General features: G+C 42.0%; 2 protein-coding genes across 3 annotated transcripts; one reads left to right on the forward strand and one right to left on the reverse strand.

Moving 5' to 3' along the window:
• Nucleotides 1–1,417: 1,417 nt before the first annotated feature.
• On the reverse strand, nt 1,418–13,738 carry syn1 (synapsin I). 2 transcript variants are annotated; one of them, XM_044110820.1, is made up of 14 exons: nt 13,448–13,738; nt 12,773–13,231; nt 11,196–11,253; nt 10,060–10,151; nt 9,810–9,966; nt 9,624–9,713; nt 8,411–8,473; nt 8,174–8,316; nt 8,006–8,080; nt 7,814–7,916; nt 7,577–7,726; nt 7,083–7,152; nt 6,498–6,984; nt 1,418–5,240 (listed from the first exon to the last, which is right to left on the reverse strand). In XM_044110820.1, exons 2-14 carry the CDS (start codon nt 13,084–13,086, stop codon nt 5,213–5,215), a joined length of 1,830 nt encoding a protein of 609 aa, XP_043966755.1. In that variant the 5' UTR covers nt 13,087–13,231; nt 13,448–13,738; the 3' UTR covers nt 1,418–5,212. The 2 variants fall into 2 exon arrangements, with proteins under 2 accessions (XP_043966755.1, XP_043966753.1); XM_044110818.1 differs by having other exon boundaries at nt 1,418–5,278; nt 13,448–13,730.
• A 2,320-nt stretch (nt 13,739–16,058) lies between these two features.
• On the forward strand, nt 16,059–20,205 carry vgll4l (vestigial like 4 like). The gene is made up of 5 exons (XM_044110821.1): nt 16,059–16,588; nt 18,191–18,314; nt 18,406–18,649; nt 19,183–19,264; nt 19,405–20,205. Exons 1-5 carry the CDS (start codon nt 16,522–16,524, stop codon nt 19,695–19,697), a joined length of 810 nt encoding a protein of 269 aa, XP_043966756.1. The 5' UTR covers nt 16,059–16,521; the 3' UTR covers nt 19,698–20,205.
• Nucleotides 20,206–20,934: the final 729 nt, after the last annotated feature.

Here is a 20,934-nt window from a genome sequence, read left to right on the forward strand (position 1 = left end):
CATATATCAATTCATCTTTAACTCCCTTTTTAATTGTCTGCTGTTTCTCTTGTATGCTATATTTAGACTTGTGTGATTCTCATTCACTGCTCTCATTTGGATTGTTTATATTGCTAGCTTGACCGCAATCAATAATCTTCCTGCGGGAAAGATGTACTAATAGAACATGTAGAATATTTCTAAATGGAACTGTCTGATATGACAACAAAGCAGCATGAAAATCAGAAATGTTATAGCAGGTTAGCCAAGCAAAAATATCAGTGCCTACTCCAATTAATCTACAGGAGGCTTTTGAAAAGTGATATTATGGCACATATTGTTGGTAAAGTCTTGACATATTTCTTGTTACTCTACAAGAGCTTTCGTTGAAGCATGCTCTCCTACCCGTATTATGTTTGGGTCACCTGAGTAACCCGGCTTCATTAACAGTTTTCACCACAGTCCTTATAGAGGACAATAATGGTTGTAAACTGTTTACTTTGAAGTCATGATATGACTTCAAAGAATTTTGAAGTCCTTTTTGGTCCTCTCAAGCACCAAAATATTGTTGTTGTTCTTGAGAGATAAATTGTTCACCGTAGGAAAACAGCAAATCTTTCCTCGCCGTTTTCTTTTGGGGAAAAATGCTTCCCCCCCCCCCCCCCTTTTATTTTACTTCTTCTGCTCATCCCCTCATTTTTTTATGTTCTCTGTATTTGGCGCCACCTGTGGCTGAAGTTATAATAGTAATCTCTAACACGTACAGTAGTGGTCCCAAAAATCAGGGCTGCATACAAACACCTCTAGCTATAGCTAAAGGTGGAAAAAAGAAATAAAAAAGTGCATGGTATAAAAGTTTTACAGTCAAGCAGACTGTGAGGTGTGAATTAGGATTTATTCCCTTCAGTGAGCTGTAGTTGGTCCCAGTGGCCTGCACCCGGTCCAAAAGCACTCAACCCAATTAACTCTCAACTGTCTTTCTTAGCTCAGTGTTTGTGGATCTCAATAAGATGTGAACTTCTTTTATTTTCTTCGAAGACTTTTTGCAGCGCTAGTGGCTCGGATTTTTTGCGACAGCAGGCAAACAGGAAGGAGAGCGAGGAGAGGACATGCAGCAAAGGTCGTCAGGACCTGGAGTCGAACCCACGACGTCCGCGTCGAGGACTAAGGCCTCCAAACGTGGGGCGTGCTAACTCCCTGCGCCACCACAGCACGCCTCTGAGGTGTGGACTTCTGACTTATGATAACAGAAGAAATTATTTTTTTCTTTGTTTTACTAAAGGATATCATTGGTGGTGCACCACTTCCTAATTCAGTCTCCTGCGTAAATACTGTCTGCTACTGCATAAACGAAAATCCAGCTCCTATCTGTTATTCTAAGCGATCCCTTCCAGGTCTTCATAGTTCCACAAGAAGAAGAAGAAGCACAAATAAGAAGTTTGTATTTGGTCATAGACTTTATTGGACGTGTCCATGTTTCAATAACATATTCATTTTCACATGATATAGCTACATTGCATATAACATCTATTTTCTTTTTACACTTAACTCAATAATCCACCATAAAATATATGACACATCGTCTTGTCTGCGACGATGAGGAACCTCGGGCGTTTGCACTTTTTCACATTTAGGGTGTAACGATTTGAACATGAGAGGCATCAACTGACTGCTTTAACCCATTCACAGGTTCATAATGATTTTATATTTTCACAATGATTATACAGTGCAATAGGTAAACAATAAAGTCATCTGTATGAAAACAAACAAAAATGTACATTCACAGTCAGATATAAAGGATCCAAATTAGTGAAAACCCAAACCCAAAGAAAAGGAAACGTCATTGCATTGCTGCCTCTGCTCATTCAGTGCACCTTGCATGTTTCATGTCTCAGAGTGGCAAAGAGGCCTCTGAGGGTAATATATTTTTTAAAACAACCATCCATGGTAAATGCGATGGCTTGCTTTCACACATTGCTGATTTTGCTGATAGACTTGCGATAAATCAGACAAATATACGCGCCGACTGAGTTGCGGAATTTTAAAATGATACCCTGAATCAATTAATGCATAACATTACAAGCCCCATTCTGTGAAACCTCGGGTTTTACAAAGGCAATGCCAAAATAAGTAAAAGAGCCACTTGAATACCTTTAACGTAAAAACTGAACAATTCGCCAGCACACCTAACATCAATAAGCATGAACAGCAGCAAGGAGGAGAAGCTCAGAGCTCTTTACAGCACATCTATTGGGTCTGGACATTTGCACATTAATGCACTGTTGAGCACAAGGAGACACTGTGGCTACACGAACAGACCAATAAGCACAGGCAGCGTGAAGGAGACTCTGCAGAATCAATATTTTGTGATTACTCTCTACTTCTCTAAAAAAGAAAAAAATAACAGGTTATTGCAGCTCTACATGAATATTCAAATGGAATGCACTCTTTTTGGAAGACATGTTTAGCGTCTGGTAACAAGAGTTGATTTCCACTAGCAACTTGGAGTTCTGCTGCGATTAGAGAAGACTTCTGCAGAGATCCTTCGTTACAATTGTTTTGCTGCTATCATTGCACACACAAATCTCACCATAACATTCCTTGGCTGAGTATAAGGGTATGTCCCAGTGAAAAGAATAGAAAGCAGCGTTGGAAGTAGATGTTGAGATTCATAAAACAGACTCAGGTTTGGAGTGCAATGCGACCGCCCCTCCCAGAAAGTCAGGGCCATTGTAAAACCTGTTGACCGTTTTCTAACTCCCGGTGGGTGCTGCTCCCCACTGCAGCCCAGCACCACCTCTGAGAGCGAGAATAAGTGAGCTGTTGCTCCATCAAGTGCCTCATCAAATAAACCTGAAAATGCAAACTTCACACATTTGTGCATGACATTGTTTTCAAGTAAGATTTTTGCTGAATATCTGTGCAAAAGTATCTGAAACAACGTCACAGCAGACAAAAAAAAAAGAAAAAAAGGCATGCATGTCCCTCATCATCTGTAAACAGCCACATTATGCCTGAAAATGGAAGACCCTCAGCCACACACGAGTGTCACAATCAAGTGGACATTCCTGAGACAGCTCCATTTGATCTGACGTTCTTGTCTGTCTAAGGCGTGCTTTCTTGTGTTCTTTTTTTAAATTTTCCTTCTTAAGGTGAAGACCATTTCATTCGTGTGCAGCGAAAGTTAATGGGAGGAAAAGCGAGAGTGACGACATACCCACGACACCTAAGAAGCTACTTTACTGACTAATCCACTACATGTGACGACACAGTTACAAGTGAGATGTTGCTGGAAACCGCAACAGTTGCCTCCTATTGACATGCAGCTACGACATCACCGTGAGCAGTCGAAACGGATCGAACACATCTAGAGTGTCTGCTAACACTGCGGGGAGCTGTGGAAGTGGACTGTACAAAAATTATTGAGGCAGGTGGCGGTGGGATTTTTCACCTTTCCAGTCAAATTCCGACGATATTGAGACGACGAATCTATTTTCACTTCTGCCGTAGTCCTCAAGAGATCAATTATTTTTTTTTTTTTTATCAACACCATTTTGCTACATGCTGATTATTGAGACTAAAATTCAGCTGCTGATATTAACGCGGATAACGACTTTAGAGTGGGTTATAGGAATGTGTTTTGTCAGAGGCACAGGACCCCCAAGATGGGGTTGGGGTTAGTAATGCTTATCATTAACAATATCCCAGCTAAGCACGGGTTTCTTTAAGGTTTTCATGATATGATAACTTTGATGAAAATGCCATAGTTTCATTTTGGCACCCTGTTAATGGAAAAAAGTACACCAAGCTATGAAATGGTAATACCTATTCTTTAAAACAGGAAAAACAAAAGTATATATGTGGTGCTACTTTATGCTTCAAATATCGGGAGAAAACTTGGGTCATTCTCTGGCATTTCATCAAAAGTACTGTAGAGAACAGGAACAGGAAGATGAAAATGTTTGTAATCTAATAGCTGTAACTTGATATCTACATTCATATTTGTGTGGGATCCTACTCATTCCATATTGAGACTTTTAGCTGCTCCCATCTGACAGAAAATAGATTCTGTCAAGATACAGAACAAGTATGAAGAAACTATTTTTATCCCTTCTACATTTTCTCTCCTGAATGAGAGCTTGTTTAATTTCATTAGGATTCGGTTGTTATTTGTTGCGGTATTTTTATACATTTTACTATTAGCAATTTTGGTTTAGTATTTAGCTGAGATGACATTTTACACTTTTAGTGCTATCTTGATCATTACTGTCTTGCTTTGAGCTAGAGTGTTTATGAACCAATGAAGAAATGGTTCATGGGAGTTTTATATCGTACCTTCTTAATTACCTGCAGCTAGCTGAACTGTTTAGCTAACGCTAGCTTGTACAAGAAAAGGAAGAAGTGGAGATTATAGCTTCTACTGTGCTATTTTTTATTTCCATCTCCTCCCCTAATGCTACACCATTATAGCTAGCTTCTTATCTTAGGAATAAAACGCAACACTCTTTGCCCTTGCAATAGTGAGTTTGTTCTCAGTTAAAGTTGCTACGTCACTTAATCACTACAAGAAGGTTTGCAACCCATTGCAAAATATTTTCTAACATCTCTTTTCAGAAAAATGGAGTGTTTTTTTTTCTCACTTTTATTTTAGGATAACTTGCAATAATTGTCACCAGAACAGGATTTTACAGAGGAATAGGAAACATCTTTTACTATTTTCCTCATCCCAATAAAGATTGTACAGTCCTTCAAATTTTTGACCACAAATACCACAACGGATTTACAGCACCAACAAATAAGAGGAAACAGTATTGTGTCGCTTTGTTTCTGATTTTAGTTAATGGTTGTCACATGCACATATATAGGCTTTTGTGAGGTTTGCTATGATGACCCGGTTAAGCTTTAAGCAAGGCGAGAAATGTCTGAAGCATCACATCATCTGACTCTATTCTACCTTTTTGTTCACTCTAATAGATATTAACTGTTTGGGCAGTGGGTGTCAAGTGTGTACACTTTCATATCACACTCATAAATTGGAGATTCTGTTGGTCCTTGCTCATTTCCGGAGTGGTGTGGAGAAGGGGTGTCTGTCCATCAGTTTGCCTGTCTGTTTTTCTCTCAGCTGGAGGAGAAGAAAGAGGGATGGGAGGATCTGATGCCAGCTCAGTCTGAGAAGAGACTGGCAAAAGATTTGCGTAGATTGCGTATGGTTTCAGCCTTCACCTCGTCCTGGCTAAGGCTGGCTCGGGGCGCTGGGGTTTCTGGAATGTTGAAGGTATTGGTAAGAGACTGGGATTTGCTATAAAGAGAGGGAAATGGCAATAGAGGAGAAGGAAAGGCTATTAAAGTCATGCAGCAAACCAATGGAATGAAAAGACTGGAGCACAGCAAGGCAAAGACACAGAGATAAAGACAGAGAGAGAGAGAGAGAGAGAGAGAGAGAGAGAGAGAGAGAGAGAGAGCGATACAGAGGAGGAAAGACTCAATAAAAGATGAAAAAAGGGTCATTCCTTCTCCGGGGTCATTCAGAATTACCTTATCATTTCAAGTCAGCATTGACATGATATGAATAGTGAATGACGTTTTTTGGATGCACATTGGTGTGTGTTTTGTCTGGGATTGATCGTGAAAATATCTTGGCAAAATACAAATGAACAGATTCCAAATAAAAAAGGGGCATCGGAAAATTGTTGGCTAAAGATCATGTTTAGTAAAGTGGATATGGTTTCTATTCTACATATTGTGTTTTTCTTAATACAAAAGGCACTACCAGTGTAATTTGTAACATAAAGCATTATCCATTAACCTGCCAGCTTGTTGGTATCATCTTAGCCAACTTCCAGATGAATACCTCTGTCCTAGCATTAGCACATTTGGCCTTTAAAAGTGGCAGTGGGAAAGGTTCTCACTTCGGAGTGAATTCTGTAGGCTGACCACTACTGCAGAAGTTAGAAACTGTTCTTAGCTTCATTCTTTTCGAGATAGGATTGACATTTTTTCTTTTTTTTATGTCTATTTTCTCATGTGCTCAGATATGCAATTCAACAAATAAAGGATTAGACTTTTAAAAGCACCCACATTGTGTAAACAGAAGTCTTTACCAACCGTTTATTAAGTTATTACCTGTAATTTGGTGTTTAAATGTATCCCTGAGAAACCTGCTTCAGAACAAAGATTTTAACACTGGTGTCACCTAAATTTCTGTTTGTTAAAAACTGGCTGTCGCTTTAACGTTTCACAACCTCACCAGACAATCTGACATGTTTCTGTTTTATAAAACTAACTGCTGTAAGAATGACAAATGTAAGAATCGATACAGCATGCGCATTCAAGAAGATAGCCTCTGTATGAGCGGATTTTTCATTTTTATTTTTTTACATGTGGCATGCATGCCTCAGTGCAGGCAAAAAAAAAAGTTAGAATAGACATTCTGTGGATGTCAGTTCTGAGGCTTGAAAAGTACAAATGAGATGGTACTGATCCAGTTCATTGTTCTGTTCTCGTGAACGGCTACTTACTTTAGTTGTGGAGAGCTGCCCATAGCCGGGCTGTCCTGACTGGGCTTCTGTGGGGGCTGGGGCTTTTGCTGCAGAGGGGGGCGTCCCCCTGGGCCACCCTGACCTTGGGCGGCGGGTCTCGGCTGCTGAGTGGTTGGAGGCCCGGGACGGTTTGGCTGGACCTTCTGTGATCCTCCCTGCGACTGTTGTCTAGGGAGTGGGGCCGGTTTCTGCTGCTGCTGCTGCCCACCGGGAGGTTTCTGACCAGCAGAAGGTTTCTGCTGCTGAGAGACGGACTGCTGCCTCTGAGTTTGAGGGGAGCCTCCCTGGGTCCGCTGAGGAGCGCCCTGACCTGGGGCTCGGGTTTGGGCTGAGGGGCCCTGGCTAGGCTTGGCCTGAGAAGCGGGCTCAGCGGGACCCGGGCTGGCAGCAGACTGCTGAGCTGGTGCGGGAGGCTGGCCTTGAGGCTGGGGCCGCTGCTGGGTCGGAGGACTTTGTTGGGGACCACCTGCAGGACGTAAAATAGGGCACCACTCATATTCGTACACCGTGATTTTACTTTTGTTTTGACTTTTTCAATAAATACAAAAGATCAGGATAAATTACCCTGAGGGGAGGGGCGCTGTTGAGCCTGTGGCACTCTTGGCTGTGAGACAGGCTGAGGAGAAACTGCTTTCTGCAAAACAAACAGATGGCTCAGAAGATGTCGCATCTGTCACAAAATGTACAAATTGTGCAGGTGGAAGCGTCCTTATAAAAGGTTAAAATTAGAGATAATTATAACCACACTAACTACTGAACTGTTATTTATTAAGAATTGACAACATGTTCTTATTACATGACCATTCTAATCAGTTTCCTACTTCAAATATAGATCGTCTTTATTTTCACATGAAGAGTGAAACACTGTAAATTGGAGAGGATGAACAGTACTTTAGTCAAACACAGACCTTCACACCTTATATGAAACCTCCATTTCAAGAAAAAGCATAGAAGAAACATATTGTGACAGGAGTTGCATTTACAGAGAAAGATGGAGAACAAAAGAGTATTTTTTTTTCTTTGCTACCGTAAGCATATTGTGCACCCAGTTTAAGCACCTGTGCTGGCTGTCCCGCTGCAGCGCGTACCGAGGAAGAACTGGGAGTACGTGGAACAGTCTCTTGCATCTTAGAAACCACAAGTTCTGCAATCTGAACTCGATCCTCATCCTGCTGGTCCCCAATTAGTGGCATTGAACAGTCGTCAACCTAAAATGCAACATAATGTTTAAAATTTTAAGAAACGCCCTCGTAATAGTAGACAAACATCAGCATGCTCGCACTGCGATAAAGTACCTCGATAATGTAGTCTCTGCCGTCTTTACCGTGTAGAGCCTCCACAGCACAGATGTCTAACCCGCCAAAGATGTCTGCGCATGAATCCACCCACAATTTGTACCTGCAATCATGTGTTCAATTGGGATTCTGTTATCCTGGCTGCGAGACATACTGTTTGGATTTTAGTACCATTCAATCACGCGTTCTTACTTGTCTGACATGGCCACCTGCTCCAACATAGAAGAGCCTGTGTTAGTTTTCCAGTTTCCAGAAATGGAGGTCCTCCTGGTAAAGAACGCAGTTTGTGATGCACTTCCAGAGAGGTCAGTGAGAGTGAAATGTGACATTCGAAATGACAAACACAACGAACTGACTCACATGTAAGCCTTGTAGTTGTTACCAATCTTCTGGATGCGGACGTCGTACTTTGCGTCAATGAAAGGCTCGGAAGTGGCGTAGGTCTTGGTCAGCGCCACAACACTGGCGATATCTTGAAAGTCATACTGATTGTCCACTTTCACCTAGTTAGCAGGTATGAAAACACGCAAGGGGACTCATTAGTCCCATATGAAATGTGTTCTACATAATATAAAGGGTTGATCATTACATCCCTACCTTTCCCATTCCTGAGTGAGCATGGCCCATCTTTACGACAACAGGGTATTTTGGGGCGCTGATCTGTAAAAAAACAAAAAAACACCAACAAATAAACCCATTATATTATGAACTACCTAAATCCAAAACTCTAATTGGTTGAAGAGATTGGTTGAAACCAAAAAGTATTATCCTGGTAACTGGGGGGGGAGGGGGGACGCATGTAAAATCAACTTTTTTGAGCTTGAGATCATGTTATAATGTTATTCCTTCATCAAACCCGGGCTATTGTTTTGACTTATTCATGCACCTTTGAGAAATCTTAAACCTCCCTTGGCAACCATTCATAAGTACCTTAACGCTTGCTCATATAACGCTCCGCCTATTTTCAAAAAAATCTTCCTTGGAGCTTCAGTCTCCAGTTGAGCTTCCACCCCACAAAAGCAACCCAACCCACACAGCTCCACCAGTTCTTTATTTACGTAAGTGATGCTCAATTTGTCCTAAAGATCCAAAAGAAAAACAATCCCGTTGCCATGACAGCACCACCATCAGCAGTTGATAGAACGTAGGATTGATCCGTGCTTTCAGGTCGTTAGCCTCGAATTCCAACCCTACCGTCTGAATATCACAGCTAAAATCGAGACTGGTTAGATCAGGCGAAATATTTCCAATCTGGCATTGTCTAACTTTCTTGAGCCTTTTAGTTTCCTGTTCTTAGCTGCTGTAGTCGTCTGCTGCTGTAGCCCTTCTGTTTCAAGGTTCGTTAAGATATGTTGGTTTTCCACATAGCCTGATTGTAATGAGCTACTCTTGCCTTTGTGTCATCTCAACCAGTCTCGTCATTCTCTCCTAACATTTTCATCCACTCAACTCCCGGACGAAAACCCCTGTTTTTGTAACATATAATTTCTAATGATTAAAACATCACTTGTTTAATCCAACAGAGAGGACACGCAGTCATTCTGATGACTTGAAAGCCAGCCCAGTTCTGTCAGCCTGGGACTGCAGGGGTGGAGGTGACTGCTCTGCAGCAACATTCACTCAATGTTCCTGACACTGACTCGGCAACCCAATAATCAGAAAACTCTGCCGCCGCAAGCAAAAACCCAAAGAGACATAAGCTCACGAAAAAAGTCAAACTGGCTTTAGCTGCTATGTGAAATAATCATAAATTACAGCTGGACATCTGACGCCTCAGGAAGTGGCGAAGAGGAGATTTCAAAGAACTCACCATTTCCTTGTGATTTGGATAGTAAACCTGCTCAATCAGTGGGAACTCCTCTGGGCCCAGCTGCTTGTGGAGTCTTGACATCTGAGCAAACTGAGGGAGAATTTAACCCTAAGATGCCACTCTCGTTGTCTATACGTCTGGAAGCTGCTCGCCGTGGACCGAACAGAGTTTTTAAAGAGTACTTACCACCCACGGTTTGTCACAGAAGTTATAGACAGAGTGCAGGGTGTTAACGCTTGGCAGGCCAGCATACTGCAGTCCGATCACCATGTTGCGATGGTCTCCGTTCCTGTCCATACTGAACGCGTGCTGCCTGATCAGCACAAAGTCTGGGCTGAAGGATCTGGCACAGAGGACACGAGGGAAATATTGAACAGAATTTCAGAACCTAAACTTTGCAGCAGAGTGATAACTCCAAACTAAAAACAGGACTTACTTAGTAACCTTATGCCCGTTCCTGATGCCGTCAATGTTGACGTTATAGGTGCCGCTGGCATTGGCCACTAGGTTGATCTCTGAGAACTCTGCCTGGGAAGAACAACATCAAATCCAAACCTTTCTCAACCGTATAAAAATTGCATTAACTGTGAGGGTGCATTAGCATAAGTAATAGTTAAACCATCAGCCAGGTAGACTGATTACAAACTATCAGTTACTGAAGAGATTGATTTACCCATCTGATATGCTGTTAGATTATTACTGAGTTCATTTTGTCACATCATGCCCACAAATCTCTGTGAGAACAACCCTAAATAACATGTAATTTATATGTTTTCCTCTGACTTAAAAATCATTATTGTTATGAATATATCAGATCCAGTCCAAGTGAATTAAGACAAAGTTTGGAGAATAACAAAATGTCAAAGGTTCAGGGGTATAAATACTTTTGCAAGGCACTTTAAGTGAGCGCCGAGAGTTAAAGGGACCAAAATACACATGGATAAAAGTGCCCGAGGCAGAGAAAATGATTTTTGAAACATCTGGGTGCATTCCTGGTCCTAGCATGCTATAAATACCCACCGGTTTAAAATTGCAACCACAAACACCACTGGGCAACACGTCTCGGCTAAAACCATTAGCTAAATTACTCCTGGTCATCACAGGTCACATTAACAAGTGCGGTACTTGCGTAATGTTTTGGACTTTTCATAATGACTTCATAGTATATTAATAAGTAAGAAAGCATTTCACTGAAAATTAATGCAACAGTAAGTATCAGCTCTTACTCGATAGTGAAACGGACCCTGAGACATTTATTGTTCGGAGCTCTCTGTGAACATGGCAGCTAATTAATAATACCACGACTTTTCTTTCTGCCAAGAAAACTAAACTGTACACTAGGAGGCCTATTTCTGTTTTGACATAAGAAGACTGAAGGCAGTGTTGTCCATCAGCAAGCAAAACACGCTACAATCTCATTAAAAAAAAAAAAGCATGCAACATCGCTCTCACTGAAGACTCCATCAGGTAAACTGCTTGGACAATTTCTTTACCCTTGATTAAACTATTGTTTCGTTTTGTACATTCACTCTCCTGCTGAAATAAAACTTAACAGTTGGGTTTAAGACCTACCTGTTCTACTTTGATGTCAAATTCGCCGTGAATCTTTCTTCCTCTGAAAACCTTCACCCTGAATGTGAAACAAGGAGGTGAATCAATTTGTTTAGTACGTTTGGGAACAAAACGAAAAACAGTTCAAGCTTGGTTTTTTTGTATTTGTTTCTCCAGCCCCAGCAGGACATTTTGAAACTGGGAACAGTCTCGTCTTTGACACATTCAGGCTGCAGACACTTCAAATTAAATCTGAAAGTGCAACTTCATTTTGTGCAACGCTGAGATTTGCATGTGATCATTTTGTCTCCGTAGTTCTTGCTTTTTGAAACCCTGCAGTTCACATGGACGCGCAAACTTTTACACATTTCTTCGCAAACTTAATTGCATATTATTGGGATTTTATTTAAATAGTGCATACTTTTTATTTTGTAACACAACTTTTCACTTTAATTGCAGCTACATGATATTTGTGTTATGTTGCTACCAGGCTTTGCACATCTGGAGGCTGATGTTTTTATAACTCAATATTCTTTGTAAAATAAATCAAACTGAGTGAGATTGGAGTGTTAATGAAAATCTATTTTGAGGTCTTGTAATATCCAATCTAACATTTTCATATACTTTGATCTGAGCAACTGTATTACTCATCTGCCTGTATGTTTAGCGGTTGTTGCCCTCTGGAAAAGGAGCAGGATTAAACACGTTTTCTTCCAGGTCTGCCCTGTATAGCTTCAAGAAGCTTGATTTCTTCAACCTAGAGCACATTCTTCTACAATGCTTCCTGTGTTCTTTCATTCTTTGTGTCTAACTCCATACGTTGAACTTCTTCAGGCTTTACTTTGTTCTTGCTGCTCATCCATAAATGTCACGTTTGGGGAGTTCATGAGCTATAGTTGTCCAATCAAAAGAGTCTCCCGTCTGAGTTGTGGATCTCTGCAGCTCCTCCAGAGTTAGCATGAGCCTTTTGGCAATGCTTCTGATTAATGTTAGGTTGCGTTTAGGTGGACACTCTTGTTTTTTGCATTTTTGTCATTTTTTCCAAAGACAATTGCAAAAACGGATATTGTCTTATAAACGTCCTCACAACTAAATCAGGCATGAAGTGTTTTTTTGCTCTATGTGGTCTATCTAACGGACCTCTGAGAACAAAAAAGTAAAAACAATGTATTTGTTTCATTCCATTTAATTTCACAATTGTGCATTAACAGAATGCACTGAAGATTGTGGTTGTGATTTGACAAGACACCTAAAGGTTCAACGGTTGGGGTGAGTGCTTTTTCAGTGTAGAGTAACTTTCACACCAATCAACGGCGGACTGCAACCTGGCTATGTTACATGATGCAGATGCAGATTTTTCTTTCTTTCTTTTCCTTTTCTTTCTTCTTTTTTTGCATGCAAGGTTCATCTTTGCCATGTCACAAGCGCGAGAGCACCCTCCTTCTCTAACCACGAAGCCGTTTGGCAGCTTCACTTGGTGCGCCTCTCGGCCTCACCTGAATCATATGACCTTCCAGGTCTTGTGCCACTGCAGCCCACAGTGGACCTGGCACACATTCTGTGTCTAGACGGGCCCCTGATGCGCGCCGCTCTCTTACCAGTCGGTCTGCTGGTCGTCGATCACCAGGAGGATCTTGCCGTGGCTGGAGACGCCAGCCCGATCCGCCGCCTCGGATAGGGTTGCTGCCGCAGCGGCGGTGGTCTGCTTGACAGCATTGGATATGGAGGAGAAGAAACCGGAGCCTCCGCCTGCAGGCTGCGGCTGAGCGGCGGGCTGGCGCCTCTCCGGCGGCCCGGGCGACACTGCGGGGCTTTGCTGCGGCGGGTCGGTGCGTTGGAGGTCGCCCATGTAGCCATTGGGCAGATTGGACATGAAATTACTATCCGATAGACGTCGACGCAAGTAATTCATGGTGGAGGTTTGTTGAAATGACGTAGAGAGAAGTAGGTCCAAAGAAAAAAAAAAATCCCACCTACTGACACAGAACTTGGTGTTCAGTGAGAAAAATAAATGATTGGATTAGTTTCCCATGTGCATAAACGGGAATCACCGCCACCTAAAAGAGAATAAAGTCAGGTTTTTATTAATTGGATGGTGATAATTAATGATTTCAGTTTAAAAAAATAATTAACATAGTAAGAAATCGTGACTGCTACAGCAAAGAAATTCAGCCTGCAACTAGATTACAGCTGAAATATGCACAGGTTAAATCACCCGTTTAACGAAGCTCCCCCGCAATAAAATAAGCATCAAGGTATTTGCTGAAGCCTACTTGGGAATGTATCCAAAGTGATCCGCCCCAAGGATGGATGAGGCGATGGTTTCCTACTGGTCAGTCACAAGAAAAGCCTGCACACAGGTAACCGTCATGTCCTCTGGGCGCAGAGCCAGGCCGTACATCCGACTTGAAACCGGAGAAATAAATACAAGCTAAAGTCTTCCCAGCATCCCCGCCGCCCTGCTTCCCTTCAAGACCCAGTTTTTTCCGTCTGCCCTGCGTCACTCCCAGTCATCCTGAGGGAGAGGAGGCTGCGAGGCTGGACAGTTGTCAAGGTAACGCGAGGATGCAGGAGTTGATTTCCGGTGCTGTTCAGAAGGTAAAGGCATAATATTGAAATTACATTCTCTCTTTCCTGCATTAGATGGCATTTAAAAAATGACAAGAATTTAATTCACTCGTGCCTATTTATTTACAGTAGTATGCTGATAGTTAAAATAAATACAATTCTCATCAGACTAGATCTTTCTGCTGATTTGTCCAGCATTAATTGTGAGGGAGAATATCAGACTTCCTGTGTTACGGCTGTGTTTAGGTGCATTTGACGCAGCAGTGTGATGTGTAATGAGGGTGGTGCTGATGAGAGCAGTGACAGGGTCGTGTGCCTCTGACACACATGAACCAGCTGCTGACTCCACGGGACAATCAGGTCGGTAGGTTATATGGGATCCCGCTGGGGGCCAATAGAAACACATCTATTTATTGCCGAGATGTTCATTTGATTTTCTACACAGTCGGTTTTTAGTGATGCGCCATCTGTTGGTGATCAACAGATCACCCCCTTTACATATCCCCTCCCGTGGGAGCCCTATATCCTCTACTGTACTATGGAAACTACACTGTGGTGGAAATTTGACGATGATCACAAGGGAAACAGGCACTCCTGCTATTCTCTCTTGAATCATTAATACAGTGAAGGGTCAATGTATAGCTCAGCTCACCCTCTGCTCATAAAATAAAAACAACAACAACAAAAACTGTGTTCATCTCTGGATTTTTGGAAGTTTCTTGACTTACACTATGCATCCTGTAAACAAGGGGCGTCTCCAGAATGTTTTTGTAAGGGGTGACCAGACACACCAAACTAAAAGCCACGAAAGAATGACACGAGTTTTATTTTAATGTCAGAAAAACAACTCTTAAAAAAAGAACTAAAGTATTTGCTTAAGCAACCAATGTGTCTTTAAATTCGTGTTGTCAGGAACCGCATGCAAAATGGAGCGTCAATAATTTTAGGGAAACACCAGCAAGTACCTTGTTTAAAGTTTAACCACTCGTTTATTATTCTTTACACAGAAATCTATGGTTACAATAAAACCATTTTGGAACAATATCGTCCTCAAGTGAAAACAGAACTTAAGCATATGAAACTAAAGTTACAGTGATATGAACATAAGGTGTCTGTCTGGGTCCCTAAAAGGGAGCCAGCAGAAGAGTTACACAAGAGTTACATGAGTGTTATATATATGTTTTGGGGTTTCTTGTGCCACCCTTTGGCTTTAAAATGTCATGATTCTATGACTGTTCATTCAGCTCTGTAGATAAACACAAACCTTTTGTAAATTTCCTAATTTTTCCTCAGAGTGGTAATAGTGAGAGCTTTATTTATGTTATTTGAGAAAGCCATCCTTGTCATGCAGTTGTCATGTCGCCCAAAGGTTTTGATGTGGTTTATGTGTTTTCTCTTTCATGACGAGCTAAGCTAACCCAACTGCTTTTACATCCCGAGATTAGAGTCTTGACACCTTCTTGCACAATTGTTGCTATAATGATCATTTTAAATTGATTTAGAACAGTCTTAAAATATTAGCGGTCTCTCGCATCATGTGTGTGATTTCTATTTGCATTATGGAAATACTTTGAAACGGTGAGATCACTGAATAATGCAGTTTTGTTGGAGCATAATGCTACCAGGAGACACAGGTTTAGATAATGTCACGAACTGCATTCATTAAAGACGTTTGCTCTCAGACTTGCTTGTCCACTCACAGATTCCTTGCATTTTAAGACTAAATTCCTCATGTTGGGAAATGTTAGCTCTGCAAAGAATTTGTCACTGTGTAAACACGTCTTTAAACGTGTGCACCTTAAAACAGGAATGTGTCATCCCTTATTATTGAAACACGCTGTAGAAAGTCTTGTTTCTCCAGTGCATATCGACGTAAGGGGGCACTGTTGTGCTGAAATTAGACCAGGTTTTGTTCATGAATACTATTCAGGCAAGACCTTTGAAGCAGGAGTGCTTTGAAATTTTATGTTTAAGGCCAATATTCCTCGTGCATGATTAAACGGTTGCTATCTCTCAGTAGCACACACAGTGCGGGTTATTTGTTTCTCATACCGCCAATGTCGTAGTGTCTGCAGATAAGATTGTTCTCATGCCTGCAGTATTTTCAGAACTTAGGAGTCTTTGTCCAGCCGTTAACAAAAGCCTTTGGATTAGATGTGAGGCGGGCTCAGAGTACAGCTGCAAGCGTGTATGGGCAGGTCAGAGGAATGACTGAAGCCACGGTGGGCTAAGTAGTCAGAAAAATGCAGTTTGGTGAGATTTCAGATTTGGGGGCGGGGTGCGGAAGGACAGACAAGGGTGGGCAAGGTGTTGATTTCACAGAGGGGAAACAAAAGGCATTCTTCACCTTTAGGAGTCTTTGAAACCCCTCTTGGAAAAGAAATGTAGATGCCTGAAAACTGGTTGGCTTATGAATTATTTTAGTCTTGGGAGTACATTTAAAGGATTTGTGAATGCTCTTCTGGTAGGAGGGAGCAGTGTAACCCCGTGGCATTTTAACAACTCAACTTTCCACTTTAGAAACAAGTTTACCTGTGAGAACCTTACGCCTAAAAACACCGTAACAATGGAGTGAATGAACGAAGCCGTCTGATTGGCCCGGAGAGCAACCAATCTGAGCGCAGGCGTGAGTCACAGGTCGAGGCGGTCCGCGCGCACCTGACACTTTACCTACCTGAACGCAGAGCCAGAATCTCATTACCCTTCTAATACAAGCCATACTTGAGGTTCAGATTGCTCCACCGAGTGTTTTTCTCCACTCAGACAAAGTCCAGCAGCCATGGCTGTGGCTAACTTCCAGTACATTACCCGGATGAGCAGTGGCTTCAAGGTCTACATTTTAGAAGGTGAGTTTGGGGAACACTTTCTCTTTATTTCTTTGTGTTACGTTGTGATATAAAAACACATGTACTTTTATGACCAGTAAAAGTCATAAAAGTACTGACTTTTACTGGTCATAAAAGTCAGTACAGATATCACATTTCAGTGATATCTGTCAGCATGTATTTGCCTCATTAATGGACAAAGTCATTACCTGTTTTTGTTCCACCGCTGTGTGCCTTTGTTCTGTCATTGATGTTTATGTAAATGCAGTGATTGATAAGAACACATAGCTATCTGATCAAATTGAATCTAAAATCCAAAAAGTACCTCATACAATGCACGTTTCAGGTGAATATTGTTGGACTGGTACCTTTTTTTTTGTAATACAGGACGTCTTGTCAAAATTAAAATGACGAGGGACTCAACTTTAGACCGTCTTTCTAAAATGTCAACAAAGGAATTGTAAAGTGTGTGCCGCTTTCGGATTTCAACAAAAGTCGGATTAAATTTAGCCAAACAGAAGGTCACGCGGCGCACACTCACAGCTAATAAGAAAAAAATATCCATGCCCGAGGCATTAGAAAATCAGTATAGGTGTGGTTATACCTGCTCCCCCTCCATAATGGCACACTGTGTGAAGGAGCAGCACGCAGGTGATGGAATGTTTATCCACTAGGTAACGCAAGCTGACGAGTCCAAGCAATGACACTGAACTCCCCCGTTTTTGTCCTGCACTGCTAAACAGATAATCACCTATTGTTTCAGTCCGGCCAGTCTGCAGTGGTTGTTGTTGTCTTGCAAACGGAGGAATCCTCCAGTCATTTAGTGAATGTGGACTTGCGAATGTTGAGAGAGCGTACATTTTAACAACGAAGCACGGGGCGATCACAATTTCAAGGAGTGTCGGTGTTTTGACTATAAGCATGACATCCCATGGCAAACCCTGATGGCAGATTGATTTGGTGTGGTGTGTGGTCTATTTGGAATCAAATGCAACCATGAAAGGCCTGTGAAAAATCACACCCTTTTTTTAACTGGTGGACTGAATCTCACTATTGTGAATCTCTTCAACTCTTGTATTCAGCTTATCAGAGCCAACCTCGGCTCTTGTGTTTTGACTTGTGGACTCAAAATAAAATTTCAAAAATAGGTGCATCTACATTCACAAAGGGGTTCGCCCATATCATAGTTGGAGGTGTTCAAATGTTTGCCTTTCTACCCCACAAAATTGAATTTAACAACTGTGTTGATCGTATTCTCGGAGGCGTGTGAATGGGCTGTGTGCCAACATTGAAGAAAAACATCATTTACCGTTAGTATTGAATCAGCTGTGAAGTGTTGAAACCCTCACTGATCAGGTAGATCGAGTTTAGCTACTTAACGGAGCTTACAATTAACGGTGAAAAAAATAAAAAATTTCCCACGACTAGCTGTCATGCAGGTTGATGTCATGGGATGAAAACAATTGTTAGTCATCCAGAAGTGTTAAGTACTTTCTAACAGATAAAAACATTATGACTGGTCACTTCAGATGAAAGATGGTATCCTTCCAATAGTATATCAGAATATCGTCATCATATTGCGTAAACCTTTCTGATTGTCTAACTCTGGGCCCTGTTTTATAGGTCAGCCTCATCTCAGAGGGGAAGACCGGTACAGACATATGGGGAACGAGCGACCTCGAGCTCCGGCTGTGTTTCCCATCAAACGCAAGCGCAACTACGAGAGAGGCCTCACGTTGGAGGAAAGGTTAGCAGTACTTTTTTTTTTTTTTTTGCCCACATAAATGCAAGTTTTCTTGAAGAAACGAAGCCATTACTGATGACTATATCGGTTTTAGGCGAGAGCGGGCAATAAACAGGAACAAGATGGTCCAGAGGGCTGGTCCAGTCCCTGCACCCTTCAGTAACCAGCAGAGTCCATCATCCCCACAGAGCCCAACGCCTAGTCCTACCAGCCCTTTCCCCCCATACGTCTACTACACACCAGTCAGCGATGAACCCCTGGCACTCATCAAAAAACCAAGGAAAGACCCTGAAAACGCAAGGGAAAAGACTACGGCCTCTGCTGCCACTCAGATCCAGGTATTTCAGCTGTCCTGAACAAGGGCCGTTTGTTTCTTCAACAGGCCAGATTTTGACTGAGATAAAGGAAGTTCAGGCGGTCATTACTTTGGAAACGTGGCAGCTCTGATGTTCCTTTTAACTTCAGTATAGCTCGAGGGTAACCCACAGCAGGGGTACTCTTTAGTCAGTGAAGTCTATTGAGTGCACACAGGCCTAAGCTTGCCTGAGCAATGCAATCCAGCCGGATTCAAGTAGAAAATGTAAGCAATGGAAAGAGGAATGCCCTCAACAAGACCAAACAGACTGCTTTCCTTCTGTACTGTTTATGGCATCACAGTAAAAGCGAGTTGACTTTCAGGAGCAAACCCAACCAGTTTAATCACTTCTGCATTAAACTGTGCACATTGCTGTGGTTGTAATCTTAACAGAGTGCATTCTCAGGTTTAGGCAGCAACACTGAAGGTTAAAGATTCAAAGGAAAACAAAACATAGGACCACTGTTGAAATTCTAATAATGATTGACCCACTTATTTCTTTCTCCTTTTTCACAGATGCGCCCATCAGTGATCACCTGTTTGTCATCAGTACAAAGCCCTTCTTCTAGACCTGAGGTCCGCGAAAGCCACTCCTCAGGTCAGTCTCTCACTCTCTCCAGACTGAGAGAGTTGGTTAATTAGTCAACTCAGACTAAACAACCACTCAGTCTTGAACAGACTCTCTCTGACTCACAGAGGTGTGTATTTGACTTGTGTCATACATCTTCCTTTTTCCAGGAGACTCCAAATGCAATTACGAGCACGTCCTCGAGGAGCATTTCCAGAGGAGCCTTGGGGTGAATTACCAACAAGCGCCCACCAAGGAACTCTCCATCAGTGTGTCTGTGGACGACCACTTTGCCAAGGCACTGGGAGAGGACAAGTGGCTGCAGATCAAATCCAAGTCGTCCTCCTGCTCCTCCACGCCTCCCAGTAGTCCCAGCGTCACCCACTCGCCCACCTACAGCCACAGTCCCAATCATTCCCACAAACAGTCGCCGCTGACATCCAGCCACTGGACCCTTAACTAAGCAGGAATGCCACCACTACTGAACATTTTTTATTTTATTTTTTATTTTTTTTTTACATTTCAGCGCCTACAGCGTTGCCTGTCCATGTAAAACAGACGAGCCAGCGCAAAGTGTTCAGAGATGGTCAACGGATCACAACAGAGTGCACTCACCACGGACGTGTACACATCCAAAACCGATGCACTAAACTCTGATAAATAAATGTAGCATTGAGTCGGAGGACGTTGTTTTGTTACATTTCCACCCTGTGCTTGCTTAGCATCTGACACTTGAAATACTATAGATGGTGTTTGGGCCAAGTAATCCTCTACATTTCTTTAAGTTTGTGCCATTAGCAGATTGCATGTTTGCGACAAGTTGACTGTATTGTATTTATGTTCTGATGTGCGTTTTTTTACCCCCCCCTTTCTGTCTGCTGTGTAAAAATTTACTTGTAAGCTTTACACAAATCTAAGTTTTAACAAATGTTTTTCTAAAAAAAAAAAAGAATAAAATGAATAAAAATATATCTTTTATGTTTCTTTCTTTTGCATGGATGACGCGTCTGAGAGGAAATGAAAGATTATGGGTGTCTTTTAAGTGGAGATCAGAGTGATCCGGACAATCTAATTTAATCAGTGAGTCAGTGAACACACCTGGCCAGGAGACGGTATCCAACAATAAGTATTGTTGCCCAACTTTAAAATTAAATGGCTGCATGAGCAACTCTTCCTGGACCCCTTTTCCAGTAAATCTGAGAGAATGTAGGGAGCATGTCCCAGCAGGCGCTCTGACATTCCTGTGTCCTGAGAAAATGACTCTCAGATCTCACAGATCCTGTTTGGCAAGGGACATGAGGTAGGGCTGGAGGGGAATAAAGGGTTGGGCTGATCGGCCTGAGCATGAGAACTAGTTATGCTTTGCTGTTCCCTTTTTGCATGCCCTAGCTTGTCAAATTTTGAAAACTTTGACTGAAAAATACCAAAGAGGCTGTGTCTGAAATTCAAATTTTAAAAGATTACTTTGAACATTTGGATCATTTGTTCTTGGGCGGGAAAACTACAGCTGAGCTGTGGATATTGTTTCTGTCTTCATCTTTTTACAAATGGAATAAACTTTTGTATTTAAGTTTTAAACCTTTAAGCTTTTAAACCTCTTTACGACAAACAAAACGCCATCAAACGTTTACACTCAACAGTGACTTGGGTGAGCTCGCGCGTATGGGAGCAAAATATTGATCAACCTTGGATGATTACTG

This window comes from Gambusia affinis, linkage group LG03 (assembly GCF_019740435.1).
Source record: "Gambusia affinis linkage group LG03, SWU_Gaff_1.0, whole genome shotgun sequence".
NCBI classification, from domain to species: Eukaryota; Metazoa; Chordata; class Actinopteri; order Cyprinodontiformes; family Poeciliidae; genus Gambusia; species Gambusia affinis.